The sequence below is a fragment of the Lampetra planeri genome, chromosome 13 (assembly GCF_965212315.1).
Source record: "Lampetra planeri chromosome 13, kcLamPlan1.2.h2, whole genome shotgun sequence".
NCBI classification, from domain to species: domain Eukaryota; kingdom Metazoa; phylum Chordata; class Hyperoartia; order Petromyzontiformes; family Petromyzontidae; genus Lampetra; species Lampetra planeri.
Window position 1 is genome coordinate 5,772,979 of NC_136119.1, and position 16,244 is coordinate 5,789,222.

Consider the following 16,244-nt stretch of genomic DNA (forward strand, 5'->3'; position numbering starts at 1 on the left):
ACGGCACGGAAGTTGAAACAATGGTGCAAGTTTCTTAAATCCCACCTCACCCCTCCCTCTGTCCACCCAGCTGAAAAAAAATGGGTTCACCGCAGTTGGATGATCGTTAGCAAGTGTGGGGTGAGGTAAAATATGTGTAATCCCACCTCCCCCATGAAGGCATCTGGGCAGAAGGAAGGGGAGGCCTCCACTACAGAGGCCCTTCCACCAGCAGTAGTGTGATCAAGCAGTTGCAGACCTGCACCTTTACCTTGGCCTCTTACAGATATACAAACACGTGTTTACGTGAAACAGATTTTTTTTTCTACTCCCATTTCTCGGCATTGCATGAATCTGGAATATAAACACAGCAGTCTGTGGCATGCATTATAGTGCCTCGTATATTAAATTGGCTGGAATGGTGGTGGTGGATTGGTGCTGTGAACCTGGTGACAGGATTTTTATTCCTGGCCAATGGCAAACATTACTGACAAATTACATCTGAACAGGTCCTGGTTGCCCTTTCAAAAAACTGCACTGATCACTATAGTGATGTATGGACAAAACTACCAGCATGACCAACGACAAAGAATGGAGGCCTTTATCCAGCAGTAGATTGGCAAAACGGGACAATAAAATAGTATTTCTTATTACGCACATACTATTATCATGGTTGGCTATGTATGGTGTGAAAGGAGTTCAACATACATATCTATTAAATATGCAGGGAACAAAAGCTAAATCACAACTCCTAAAACACCAAAACATAAAATGTCATATCTATCAATGATGAGAAAACGCATCATGTCTTGCAGTGCACATTTTTGCATCCTGTTGAAACTATCTCTTGTTATGCCATTGATTGCAGAGGATTGAACCCCTTAGCAGTCCCATGTGTTAGTACCCTTCATTTAACCAATACATTGAGACTGTGATATATTGCCTCGTTTGCAAGGGGGACCTGAGTTGTTATAGTGATCATTAAAGTAAAGAAAATGTATACACATTTTTAAATGTGACACATCTAAAGACTAAATGTTACAATAATTTAATACAGATTTTAATAAGTGGGACGGGAAGTCAGCCAAGAATGGAAGACACATGGGAGGAAGCCGGTGTTGGCAAAGCACGTGTTACATACACATGAGAACACGTGATACGGACGGTCGAGTATGGAGGCTGGCGAACATTCGAGTGGGAGGATGTTCACTGGCGAGCACGCACATGGATGCTGTTATACAAATTATCAACAAAGGGCCACGTGCTTTATTAATGTGCACCGGCCACCATGGAAATTCTGCCACAATTCTATCATCAGTGACCACGTCACAGTATTCAGCTGCCAGGGTGGATTATGGAACACGTAAGCTCATAAGCCTTGGCAAAAAAAATTAACGTTTAAACTGCAGTGAAAATGTTGTGCACAGTGCCTGGCGTGCTAATGACTAAGGTTTTCAGTCTTGAGTTGAATTACTTCATGCAAATTCACCTCAGATGTGATGTTTTTTGTCGCTGACTGGACTGTAGTCGTCCTTGTGTGTAGAGATGGAATCTGATCTGATGAAGCTGCATGAAAGTAGTCCTTGTTGCCAGTCATGGCCTTTAGCCTCCGACTTCCCCACGCGCGTTCCCACCCCCGCGCTCCATTCAACTGTTGTTCAAAAACATTTCACAGCGGTCACTTTTATTTTTTCAAACACCAGTTGCTCTATAAAGTAGGGTTGTACCATCGGATCAGATTGGATTGTATCGGAAAGTGTGCAATCCCCGACCCATCCTGTCTAGCAGTTTGGGAGATTGCCTTTGCCTTACCATTACAGCGGATTGCAAATTATGGAAAAGAAAATAACATCATATTAAGTCCAATCTCTATCTTAAAAAAAAACATATACCCGCATTCATTGATTTCATGTGCAGCGCAACAGTTTTAACCTTTTAAAACACATTCAAATGGCTATAATTCGTACATAGAATAGTAGTTAATCACGTAAAATGTAAAAAACACGTTTGAATAGAAATATCATTAAATTGTGAATGAGTAAACTAACTTGTGAACAACCTCAGAACCGCACAGTTATGTCATTGCAGTCGGTGGAGTTTCAGGACAGGTGGAGAATATGCATCATGTGCTGAATTTTATGTTGAAATAAACCATGGCAATTATCATTGACCCCTCTTTGAACGTGGATATGGAGCAAATAACTTTTTTTGAATGACATTAGAAACAAACTATTCTGCAAAAAAAAATCACCCGCCACTGTTGACCTGACAATATTTCTTCTTACAACATTGAAAAATATTGTATTTCACTCGGCAAAGATGAAAAGTTCTTTGATTTTTTTTTTCATCGGTTGGGTCCATGTGTGTGAAAATAAAGTCCTTCTTTGATCAAGTCCTTTGAAAATCACCAGAGGTTAACGTGCTTCTAAAATTCTAATTTCGGTTATATTTTATTCTGAAGCATCAATAGTGACGCCGGGAGCCATACAAACTCTTAATCCTGCCAACGATGTCATACCCTCCAGGGCAATTCCACGTCCACTGTGAAGCAGATGGCGCATATTTTACAATCATTACACCGCAGTAACCAAGGCGGCCTGCGGGATTTGACCCGCAAACGTCTGCAACAGATGCCGAATGTGTTACCCACCATTTTGAAATGATGTCCAAACCACCTCGGTCTTGTTGTCTCCAGCCAGTGCCTAACGCTGAGTTCACAGTCAACATATTTTCTTTATAATTAAATTTAAGTACTCTCATAGTGAATACAGTTGTTCATTCAATTGGTTTCCCAGTAATGTTTCATGTACAGAGTGGCAGCGCTAAGCATAAGCAAACCAAACAAAAGCTTACGGTCCCATTCAGCTAAAGGGACCCAAGTTCATGAGAAAACTTAAAATAAACTCGTTTTTATAAAAGCCTTTTTTTTATTCACGAAGCGCTGAACAATTATGCAACAGTATTGTGGCCACACGAGTGGTCGTCCGGGCCGTACGGAAAAGAGAGAGACGTGTAAAAGCTTTAACAATCACAGTGGATTATGACGAGGGAGAACCAAAAGCAACAGAAAAAACATTGATTTTGAAGCGTCCCTTTAAATTATGAACAGAGGCTGAGTTACGGATGTGAATCGTGAGTGCATTCCATATGCGGGAAGCCACGGCGCAGAATGCTTTGTTACCCTTAGATGCAGAGGTGGGACAAAGTCATTGTTATGCAAGTCCAAGTCGAGTCGCAAGTCATCAAATTCATGACTCGAGTCTGACTCGAGTCCAAGTCACATGACTCGAGTCCACACCTCTGCCTAGATGGAAGACGTCTCCTCGCGATGTGGAAAATAAAACGTTCTGAGGAGCATAGGTGTCAATATGGTGCACGTTGATTCAATAGGTCACGACTATACTGCAGGTCGATGCGAGCCCTCTAAATGCTTTAAAAGTTAATAGTAGAATCTATGCCTTACTAAAAGCCAGTGGAAGGAGACCAGCACTGGTGATGTGTGTTTGGAAGGAGCAGTTTCGATAAGAGGTTGCATTATGAATCACCTAATTTTTCAAATCATAATAACAAGATCGTTCATGTTTAAAAAAAACCTAACTCATCTCTACACACATCTCTTCTCTTATTACGCTACATCTCAATTTCTGCCTGCATTTTTCTTACCTCGCTACATCTATATCTCTTGTCGAAATGTCTCCTGTCATCTCAATGGAGCCCAAATATTACTTCTATTTCAGCACCACCGGAGCAAGTCCATTGCCCTCGCTTTTTTGCCAACCGTCGCGTCGGCTCTCCGTCTGCCCTCAGGCCTCGCTTCGGCGGACGGTACTGCGTCGGCGAGCGCAAGCGCTACCGGACGTGCAACGTGCAGCCCTGCTCCGCAGACGCCATCTCATTCCGGCAGATGCAGTGCAGCGAATTCGACACGGTGCCCTACCGCAGCGGGCTGCACGAGTGGGCGCCACTGTTTGGCACAGGTGAGCAGCGGGTTCGCCAATGTTGCTCTGCACGGGCGGCACCAATTAGCCGTGTCTTCCCTTCTGCGGTTACGTCAATATGTTGCTCGTGATAGAACGGTGTAATGCTGTAAAACTGGGTAAGAACACAGAAGATAGATTTATGTATTGTATTTCGCCGAGTTAAAGATTCATGGCATGCACCGATCATGAATCATTCAGTTTACACTGATAGTATCTGAATTTTTTGGAAAAACTGCAATCTTACAAAATAATAGATTTTTTCCTAAATGTGAAGCAAATTTAGCTCCCAAATGTAATGAATTTGACTTTAAATGTTAAATGTCATTTTCAGAATGCCTTAAAAAGTGTAATCCCCTTGCTGTCATGTGTCCATTATATTTATTTATTCATTAATCAACTTTGAAATTTCAGTGACCACTTTTATTTTATAAATATTAAAATAAAAAGTCAAACGGTTTCAAACTCCATTGTTGAAAGGCATGTATATACTTCATCTAATCTACACACATAATCCACAAACATTGTGTCCGTTGAGTTCGGTTAACTGTGAAGGAATGTTAAGTTTTTCAAATTATAGACCCATTTTGTTCCACATAATATTTTTATAACGAAACTATTTTTTTTTCCAGGTAAGGCCGACTGAACTACTGTATGTAGCTCTTTGTCAGAAGTGACCTGGCCACAAGTGATAGCCCAATGAAATGCCTGAGCATGTGGAAATGTATTGCAGCCAAATACTCTAAACGCATGTTTCTAAATGTGGAAGGAAAACCAGGGGACCTGCAGAAAAATCCACGTGACCACGGGGAGAACATGCAAACTCCAAATATACAGCCATCAGGGTCAGGATCGAACCCACAATCTCCTGTATAGCAGGCAAGGTAGTTAATATCTCGCCACCGTGGTGCCCCATGCCATATAGGAGGTATTATCTCAAGTTAAATTGCTCTGACATAAGATGGCATTGAGTACACTGCCTTTCGACCAATCCACTTCTGGATGAAGGTTTTACCACGCTGTCAGTTATGGGTAGTTCTTCTTGGTTCTTTCGGTAAAGTCACGTAGAAATAATAAAACTAAAATAAAACATAATAAAATAATTCTCACGAATTAGGGTGCCACTTCCGCCAATTTCAGACTCTGTCTTATCGACAGACCTGTTCTTCACCTGAGGACGGCTGCTTGCGTTGTGGCCGAAACGTCGTGAGAATTATTTTATTATGTTGAATTGTATTTTTTATTATTTTATTATTTCCATTCTACGTGACTTTACCGAAAGAACCAAGAAGATGAATCCCTGCAGTCACGAAAGCTTTAAATCGAAATTGTGGGTAGTTGTTTGACCGTACTCCACCATGCTGGGTAGTGTGGACTGGTGGATGTGGGTGGGGGGCAACTAATGACCGGTTCATCTACCACTCTCCACTGATGTTAGCCGTGAGAGAAAATGAAACCCGAGGCCTCCAAGTTTCATAGTGCTGCGCATGAGCCAACGCACCACCCTTAAACCCAAGAGGGAATCACTTTCACCACAGAGCGATGCTAGTTGTGTCCCTTGAAACCAGCGCTCGCGTGCTTTACTTTGTTTCATTTTTAATCACCAGGGGACACTTGTTTCGATGAAATGCCCTAATGCATGGCATGATGGCAAACTGTGCAACGTGAGGGTGCCACTTTCGCCAATTTTAATAGCAACAAATTGTGATACTGCATTAGCAGTAGTGCACAAACAAGGAATAACAAAAACGGAACACGGAGAGATAATCTCTGTTATTTAAAAGGGCCATTGCCCAAAACATTGGTATTTTTTAATATATAAATACTGTTATATACATCAGCGGTGGCCAACTGATGTCTCCCGAGCCGCATGCGACTCTTTCATCCACCACATGCGGCTATCTATCGAAGTGGCATAACGTAGAACATACTATCACAGTAGCAAATAATAATACATTAACGTTATATAAGTTGTATGATATAATAGTATATATATACACTTGGCTCTTTGCATAACTCAAGGGTACATTTTGGCACTTGGTCTGTTACAGGTTGGCCAGTTAGTGATGTCTGTGTTGAGTTCTGTTACTCACCAAAGTTGGGCTCACGATCTCTCCTCTATCTCTGCATGTGCCAGCAAACTTGTGTGAGCTGCACTGTCGACCTATGGTGGGCTATTTTTCCGAGAAGATGCTGGATGCCGTGATTGATGGAACACCCTGCTACGAAGGCAATGCGAGCCGTGACGTTTGCATCGATGGCATCTGCAAGGTGCCGGCTGCTGGCAGGATTCCTGCAATTTTATTTAATGCCACACGTAGGCACAAGAGTTATTCCTAATCAACGGACCATGTCTTTTTAACTCTCAGTAATGCTGAAAAAAGAACTTTGTAAATACCACTTTTAGTTTGCAAGGATATTGCGATTTTCTATTTGGAATTGAACTATCTTTGTGCCACTATGAACTTTATTGCACTTTTCTCATCTTATTGTAATTTATATAGTGTCTTTGCCAAGGCGCTTGACAGATAATTACCAATTAGAATTCAAAACCTTGAAGACGTCAAATTCATGAACAAAATTACCTTACAACACAGTTCACAATGATACATTTGTCACTGTGTTAAAAGTATTAACATTTTTTACTTTTTTGCAGTGAATGCTCACAAAATAGATTGTTTTAAACTCAACATAAAATTATTTATTACATATATATAGAATGTTGTCTTGCTAATTGCATCGTGCTCTTTGAGATACGCTTCTGACAGCCACTGGAGCTACACACTTTTTAATTTAGATTGAAAACGAATTTCTTTAAAACTGCTTTCCGTGTTGAGTTTGTAGCATGGTTGGCTACGTACGCTGCTAAAAAAAAGAGTTCAACATACATGGCCTACTCAGAAATAGGCTGTTTTGGCCTAGGAATGACACAGGAACAGCCCCCGAACCTCTAATTAGCACGGTTGGCTACGTACGGTGGGAAAGAAGTTCAACATACATACACACATAGACTGACACAGATACCAGTAGGCTCACACAGAGACCCACAGTATGTTGTCTTTCCCCCGCACCTCCGATTAGAACAGTTGGTGCAAAATAATTTCAACATACATTATGATTATACCTAAACCGCCATCCCCACCCCCGCCTCACATTTCCACAATGTGGGGATGAATCCTGAATGAGTTCTGTGGCTAAAGCGGACGTCTTTTACAATTTCCCGTTGCCAGAACGTAGGATGTGACTACGAGATCGACTCCAACGCCATGGAGGACCGCTGTGGAGTCTGCCAGGGTAACGGTTCCTCCTGTGAGACTGTCAAGATGACCTATGAAGAGACGGAGGGGCTCGGTAAGGGAGTGGCCACCATCGCACAGATTTTAATGTCCGCCTGGCTGTGAGCTGCAAACACATGTCAATGTGTATTCGTGTGTGCGCCATCTCAACATTGTAAAAATAACATTGGTGCGAAAACCAAAAGATAGTTCCACAGCCTGGCAATAATTATATATCCTGCTTGCCGCATCACGTTGTTGTTGTTGTTAATAACAATGCAAGCGACATGTACTCAGAAGTATGCCGTGTTGATCAGCCAATGTGTGCTTTTATAATGTCATTGTTATTTGTGACGATACATTATTTAGAATAATAGTCACAGTATAACGTATATGACATCTCACAACATAACAGAAACTCCCAACTTGCTGTACCTGTCATGATGACTGTACCATTCCTGTGGATATTGAGCACACAGCCTTGCCAGCTCCAAAGGGGAGCTCGTGTGTGGACTTTTCATTTCTGGCAGCAATTGGACAACTCAACACCCGAATTCTGGTTTCGTTATTATTATGACTCATCAGTGCATTGTCTACATCTACCATTTAGGTCTTAAGCAGTGAATCTCCCCCACTACAGTCAGCCAGCCAGCCAGTCAGTTGCTTTTAACCATATTGGCTATCGTCCCATCTGATCACTACCAGTTCATACAACCCCCTCCATAGATTTTTTTTGCAGATGGCACCCACTGCATATGTGATCTCGACACCATCATCTACGTGTGACCTAGATACTGTGTACAAATCTGGACACTGTCTCAATATTGGATGTTAAACAAAGAGTGGACTTTAGGTAGGACACGTTGCTAGAGGGCATGGTGGCTGGTGGCAGCTAAAAGAGGGCGATCGAAACTCGTGGTTCGTTTTTATTTTTCATTTGTATTTTATTATTATTACTGAAAGAACCAAGAATAATTCTACATTATACACTGCCAGTACACTCATCCAGCTTAATAACCATTGCTACAGTCTACATTATAGACTGCCAGTACACTCACCAAACTTAATAACCAGGCGACAGTCTACATTATAGACTGCCAGTACACTCACTCCGATTAAGAACCAGGCTACAGTCTACATAAGTGTTTTTATTTTTTATTATATGTATTTTCTTTTATTCACTTTATTTTCTATTTTTATTTTTCTATCCACGTGACTTTACTGAAAGAACCAAAGAATAAGCCTGACCACTGCAATGAATAAATCACATCATAAAGATGATGAATAAATATATTAATTTGTAAGTAAACTATGTTCAAGTGTTACCAAGGCCCCGGTGCATATTTTACACATCCGGTGGCGACCATTCGTGCTGGCAGGCTACGTGGACGTAGGCCTCATCCCCGAGGGGGCCCGGGACATCCGAGTGGAGGAGGTAGCGGAGGCCAGCAACTTCCTGGCACTGCGGAGCGAGGATCCCGCGCGCTACTTCCTCAACGGGGACTGGGTCATCCAGTGGAATGGAGACTACAAGGCAGCGGGCACCACCTTCACGTACGCACGCAACGGCAACCTCGAAAACCTCACCGCGCCGGGCCCCACCATGGAGCCCGTCTGGATACAGGTGGGGGCTTCTCTGCCACTCTCGAGGTATCCGCGTCGTTACACACGCCACACGCGTGCAAGTGCGGGTCTTTTGATACAACACCAAAACGCTGGTCAGTGCGGGTTTGGAAAAGAGGGGTCCAATGACCGATTCAAATCTCGCTGGTCATTGGCATTAAATGTGGCCAAGAATCAAACTCAGGTCACCAAGTTCCTAGAAAGCATGGATTCATTGTTCATAATTGCGGTGATGGTACTGCTTTGGCTGCTGCTGGTGGTGGTATTGGCAACTCTTTCTCGATATGTATTAAGACTTGTCACCTTGCATTTGTTGCCAATGTGTGCCTGGAATAGCTGCTTTTCCAGGAGAAGAATCCAGGCATTCGCTACGAGTACACCATCAGGAAAGATACCGACTCCGACAACGAGATTGATCCTCCTGAGCTCTTCTGGCACTACATGCCGTGGTCTAAGTGCACAGTGACGTGTGGAGCAGGTGAGACGTGGATTTCTACTTTCCGTTGTGTTTGTTGCTCAAAGCAAGCCCAGGGAAGCAGAGTGCATCCCATTAGTGGCTCGATGTTTATGTCGATTTTAATCACCGAGCAAAATGAGGGTGGCGTGGGGGGTGAGGTGATATCCTCAATTTTCAGCTCAAAACGAGATTGACCATGTCGTAATGTAATTCTGACTCTAATGCTCTTCAGTGGGTGGACAAAAATAAGGCACTGGGTCTATTAGAGGGGAAATTAAGCCTGATTGCTCATTTCCATGATAATGCTGAAAACGCCACGTGCACTTTTGGCTGTTATTCATTTGTGCCATTAATTATACATGTGTTGTTTTCAGTGAGGAACGTGGCGACCAAATAAATACCCTCAATCCCTTCCTCCCTTTCCAGAGATGTCATGAATTGCTGTGACTCATGGCCTCAATGACTATCGAAGAATATATATTATTGGTTTTTTCGATAAAGTCTTGCTGTGGTTTTCACACCTGATGATGATTGCTTGTGTTGCAATCGAAACGTCGTGATCATTTTATTGTTTTATATTTTTATTATTTTATTGTTTCCCTTCTACGTGACTTTACCGAAAGAACCAAGAATATGAATCCCTGCAGTCACGAAAGCTTTAAATCAAAATATTGAAGAATATATTTGTTTGGCTTACCACCATGGAACTTGCGTTATCTCTTATTTCGTAGTAGTAGTACTGGTAGTAGTAGTAGTACAAGTAGTGTGTCAATTCACTGCTTTACCACATTTGTTAAGTCCAGGTTGGTGTTGTTCCAAAACTAAAACTCGGATTGCCCGGTTTATATAGCAATGCGCTCTTCACTGCGCCACCATTCCACCGTCGTGCCAAAATAAACTAAGGAAGACAGGTTTAAAATGCACCCTTTGCACTGAACATTTGACACGGCTATCTTGGCAAGGCAGATGCCAAATCAAGAGCAGACTTTCATTCACCTGGGCCACATTGGCAAAATATCCTTATTATTAAATAAAAATATAAAGAGCGAATATATTTGGAGCTCTAAAATACCAACTGCTTCATTTTAAGTTTCATAAGGTGTAAAATCATTCACCCCCATCTGTTTTTTTTAGAATCCTGTTTCTGAACCCAATAGCTGAAACACATTCCTGAATCGATAAAGCCCTGTCAAGTCTGCTGAGTAGCAATTAATATAAGAGCTTTCTCCCCATTTTTGTGGCTGTGCAAAAGCACGCTTGAATACAAATAACAGTTCAGACAAGAGGCCGCTGGGTTTGAACCATCACCTCTTGAGTTGTGTATAAAGCGACAAGGCGAGCACTATTTTATGAACATGCATATGCACAAAAACGTTTAATTACTGCACTCTTAAGTACCGTTAACTTTTGACCTATGTTATTTTAAAGTTTAATAGAGCATTTACATTTCTGGAAGCAAGCCAAAAGCTCCCATTTTTGCACATTACTCTTACAACGTTTGCCAATTGATTCCATGTGAAAAGCATTAAAATGACAGAGGCAAATATGTAAAACCAATGGAAAATGTATCAAAATTACACATGAACTTTTATGTTAAAAAACATAATCCAACTGTAATAATTGTATGAAAGAATGTGTTAATTATTATGAGCCACAGTTAGCTATTCAGATTAATATTTATAATCGTAAGCTCGAGTATATACACAAGTTAACGAATATATGAGTTATACCGCTTATTCTTAGGTTTTTTCCGGTAAAGTCACGTAGGTAAAACATCAAAATTAATAAAAATAAAATAAAAAATCACGACGTTTCGGAGGCAACACAAGTCTCCGTCATCAGGTGGGACCGTTTAATTTCAGAGTTAATGTTGTTTTTCTCATGCAATTAGTTTAGCTTTTTCCACATGAATGTACGTACCAGAGGTGGTCTAACTTCTCGATCCTATAATCCACATACAAACAACATCTTCATATGGCCAAGAGCTGCAAGACACACAAGACTTTGCACATGGCTGTGGAGTTTTGAATTAAGAAATCTGAGTACGCCCCAGGCGTTCTCACTTCTAGCTACACTGCCAGGGGGCTAGTGTCCCGGGCTGCTTTAGAAATCTGCGGGAGCACTCTAGGAGTGGCTCATGGATAGCTTCACCGCCAGGGATGAGTGACCCCCGATCAGCGCTACTGCCGCAGGATTTTTTTCCTGTTTGAAATAAAGATGTATTGAAGTTAGAATTACCAGCGTTTCTCTCTCAAACTCACCGAGAGCCACATGCAGACTCACGAGTCGCGGTTTTGACCACCCCCAGTTGATTACTCTCAGGCTTAGAATGCAGACACGGCAGTTGCCACAAGGGCAATATTTTTTTGTATCCAAGCATACCTTGCACAGCCATAGGCAGGTGACAAAGGCACAGGTGTACAAACTAAATTACCAGTGTAGCTGCTGGACATGAGTGGAATGTACTGAAACCCACCACACGGGTCTGGTTCACTCCACACGAATCCATACTTCAAAGACCCCCCCCCACTACCTCCAAACCTCCACTCCACTCCTCCCACTCTTGAAATTGCCTCAAGCACTCAAAGAGCCTTTTGCCCCACTCTTAATTAAACTCTAGATGCCTTGGCTAGACAAGGTAAGACAAGGTACATTCCTAAACCTCATGTAATAACAAAGCACCATAAGACAAATCCTGAGAAAGAAAATTTACCAAATGTCAACACATAACTTTTAAAATATAACCCTCTACTTGCCGGATGTTTTAATCTGTGCACAAAGCTATAAATAATATTATCTCCAAAAATCTGACACGTTTTTCAGCGTGATGATACATTTTTATTGAAGGGATAGAACAGCGGCGCATTCGTTACCACACTGCACTACGAACATCGGATACTTGAGTTCGATTCTTGCCCACATTTAGCACTGATGGCGAGTGAACTGGTCCTGGGCCAATATTTTAATCAACATGCACTGGCCAGCCTGGTTAAGTATAGTACTTGTGTTTTTGCAAGAGTTTGTCGTCACTGGCAAGCCCTTGAGTTGTATCTGAAAATAATGCATGAGCTTTACTGGACATGCGGATGGAATGTAGAAACTTGCAGATAAACCCACGAAATAAAAAAAATGTTAAATCTATTCCAGATGGCGGTTTAACCAGACAGCTTGAAGTCTTTCAATTCGCCTGGAAAGGATTCAGCAGGAACTTGTAACGATAAGATTTTCCGTAAACTATCTTGCGGTTTGTTCTCCTATTTATTATAAATCACCATATTTATAAAAGGCAAAGTTGTGAATGTGTGTCTGTTCAAATTGTTTAGCGTACTTCCCGACATGCAACAAACTGGAAATTTGCCATGTGGGTACTTTTCAGACTGTACACCATGCAAAAATTATAACAATACACTTTAGTTTTTGTTTTTTTGGGGGGGGAGTTCAATAATGCATATATTTTTTGCACAGCAAGTGAGCTGTGACGTCAAATCTGTCACGTGACGCACTCATGTGGAAGCGTAATGCATTGTAGTGTAGCGGTTAGCGCGCTGCGCTACGAACCCGGCGACCCGAGTTCGATTCCCGCTCACGGCCACCACCGGTGACGATTATTTGAACCAGTCCTGGGCCTCCCCTAGGTCGACTCAGCCTCAAACGAGTAAATGGTGTGGTGGGGAGACAAAGGCAGCGTGGTGAATCCAGTGATGCTAGTATATTATATGGGTCATATTTTCAATTACATGAATGGGTGTTTCATTCAGACTCTGTCTTCCCGACAGACCTGTTCTTCACCTGAGGACGGCTGCTTGCGTTGTGGCTGAAACGTCGTGAGAATTATTTTATTATGTTTTATTTTTATTATTTCCCTTCTATGTGACTTTACCGAAAGAACCAAGAAGATGAATCCCTGCAGTCACGAAAGCTTTAAATCGAAAAATTGGATAGAGATACTAATGGTGTAACGATTAATCGATTCTTAAACTTGTATCAATTCTTAAGATTCCAACTTGAATATATGTAATGGATTCACATTACCCCTGCATCCACTAAAGGCAACTACATTCACTACAATGTAAAAACAATAATCTGGAATGGAAATGTGACCCTAAATTTTGAGAAGTCACAATAATCATTACACCCCTAAGATATACAATTTGTCTTCAATATTCACAATCATTCCTGGACTGCACATGAATGAGAACAAATTAATACAAAATATTTACACAAATACTTGAAATCCTGGGGTGGAGTGGTGATGCAATGGTTAGCACACTGCACTATAAACTCAGCCCAGAGACCCGACTTTAATTCCAGACCACAATATCTGTGCAGAGGGATATCTGTACCAGTCGTCATATCTCCCTCTTCACCAACCAGTAGTGACCCATAATGGTGAAGTATGGTCAAACAACGCCGACATCATCGGGAGGCCTTAATCCAGCAATATTGATCAAGGGCAGACTAAAAGAATGATTGTTATTGACTTGAGCTCTTGCTGCTATACAGTGCCAACTGAGAATGTGTTGACATGGAGGCATTTATTTTGAATTGTATTCATATCAGTAAGCAACAGTTAGTTGTTCAATAATGATATGAAAATGTGGTAATGACCTTTGGATGGCTTGCATGGTTTTGAACAGAGATCAGTGTCCTGTAAATATTTATTTTGTCATAAAGGGCACTCTCTAATATGTAAATATAGAAAAAAAATAAAAAGCTCCATCTCACCCCAGGCCAGATTTCTATTGCATGTGTGAAGTGTGTCAAAGAAAGCAAATGAAGACAGTGTCCATCAAACTCCTCTAAATCCAGCAGGCAATTCCACCACAAAGCTTGCCTCTCAACATTGTAATTACATTACCATGTTTTCTGACAGCACTGTACATTTTCTGCAATTAAATTAATTTCACTAACCTTTACTACAAAGATTGTACAGCTTCTGGAAAAATTTCGATTTGTAGAAATAACTTTATAACTATTTTTTTTACTATTTTGGTTTGTTATTTTAATTGGGGAAACTAAAGTGTAATTTTATGCAATGTGTATGAAATCCATAAAAATGGTCGCCTTTGTCTCCCCACCACACCATGTGGTGCCACGTTGCATTTTTTTTTCTAAACCGTGTACAAGATAGCATGGTGCTTGACAGTTTGATGAATAGTTTCATACAAGACTATCGCATCACTTTTTTGGGGGTACTTGGGTCCTTTTAGCGCAAGATATGTTACAAAGAAACCATAGACGGGTGATGAGTGGATGGTGATGGATAAGATGGGTGGCAGATGGTGATGGAGATCACGCGTGGTGAATGTGATGGAGATGACGAGTGGTGATTGAAAAAGATGGTGGTGGGGATAATAAGTATATTTGTCATTCACTACATTCTTATAACACAAAAATATCATGAAGGTACAAGCTAGGTGTATACCTCGTAAGCTTTACAGAACATTTATGTCTTGAGTCTAATGCAGAACTGGCTGACAGTGACAAATCACGGACAGTGACCTGCACTAACTTACATGTAGATGAATGTTATGGATGATGATGATGATTATGTAATTCGTGATGAAGATGATGACACTGAATGTGACTGATATGATTACATAATTGAAGACAGCATAACCGCTACATGTCGTTCGTTGACCAGGCCAGTGTGCGCGTTCGTGTGTGTCCCACCAGGTGTGCAGCGGCAGACAGTGAGCTGCCTAGAGAGGACGGCTGGCATCGTGGAGGAGAAATTCTGCAATTCCACAACACGACCGGACGATCGCCAACGTGCGTGCAACGAGCAGGAGTGCCCCTCCCGGTGAGCATTCCTTCGTGCACGCCCCCTACCACCCCTCCTGTATGGCAAGCGGCTATTTATATAGTTAGCTAGCTTTTTTTTTATGAATCACAGTTGCTAAGCACAGGCCCAAAGGCCCAGCATGCCAAAGTGGGAAGCAACAAACAACACTCCTGATCGTTTTGAAGGTGTAATAGATGGCTGAGTAGTGTGCGCGGCTCGCAATCAGAAGGTTGCCAGTTCAAATCCTTGTTGAAAATAAGTATCACTTTGTGTGGCGAAGTCAGCAGTTGTCCGTTGGATGGACTTTCCCCCGCCATAAGAACATGTACGCTCCCGGATTGGTTGAAGTGCGTCATGTGACCGCAAGCTGCCCACTTTGAGAAGCAGCAACATGACGGCCACAGCTTCGGAGACGCAGCCACGGAAAGCTGACGGTCGATCCCCTCACACACGGCTCACTCATACACACAGCTCACTCACACTCACACACAATCGCATGCACCTCAGAGGAGACGGGTGATTCAGAGTGAGGTAGAGCCGTGCTCCGTCCACTGCTGCCCTGAGGGACCCCCGTGCTCTCCACTGCTGCCCTGAGGGAAAGCCGTGCTCTGTCTACGTCTGCCCTGAGGGTCACCCGTGCTCTCCACTGCTGCCCTGAGGGAGAGCCGTGCTCTGTCCACTGCTGCCCTGAGGGAGAGCCGTGCTCTGTCCATTACATTAGTACTCGCGGTTTTTTGGTGCTTAAATCCACTGCTGGATGAAGGCCCACCGCACGCTGTGCGAGTGGATCATAAGGATTTACTTGACCAGTCTGTTGGGGTCCGCCGTACGCTGTGGTTGTTGGGGGGTGCCGCAGGCTGTGGTTGTTGGGGGGTGCCGCAGGCTGTGGTTGTTGGGGGGTGCCACAAGCTGTGGTTGTTGAGGGGTGCCGCAGTGGTTGTTGGGGGGTGCCGCAGGCTGTGGTTGTTGGGGGGTGCTGCAGGCTGTGGTTGTTTGGGGACGCTGCAGACTGTGCTTGTGCGGTGGCGCCATAGGCGCTCCCCAACAACCTAATAATATGCAGGTAATCAATAGCAGGGAAGGTGGATCTCTTCAGCCTTGGAAGGCCGTCTACCTAGGAGAAGGAAACTCTGATGTAAAACCTACGG

The 16,244-nt window shown here is 42.6% G+C and overlaps 1 protein-coding gene across 1 annotated transcript in view; it reads left to right on the forward strand.

Annotated features, from left to right (window-relative positions):
* Positions 1-16,244, forward strand: part of LOC144721967 (A disintegrin and metalloproteinase with thrombospondin motifs 7-like) — a 92,099-nt gene that overhangs the window by 31,171 nt on the left and 44,684 nt on the right. Inside the window, exons 12-17 of the mRNA XM_078599972.1 lie at positions 3,787-3,956; positions 6,094-6,227; positions 7,187-7,307; positions 8,611-8,855; positions 9,191-9,332; positions 14,988-15,114. Coding sequence (XP_078456098.1) covers positions 3,787-3,956; positions 6,094-6,227; positions 7,187-7,307; positions 8,611-8,855; positions 9,191-9,332; positions 14,988-15,114 — 939 coding nt within the window. The remainder of the gene's footprint in view (positions 1-3,786; positions 3,957-6,093; positions 6,228-7,186; positions 7,308-8,610; positions 8,856-9,190; positions 9,333-14,987; positions 15,115-16,244) is intronic.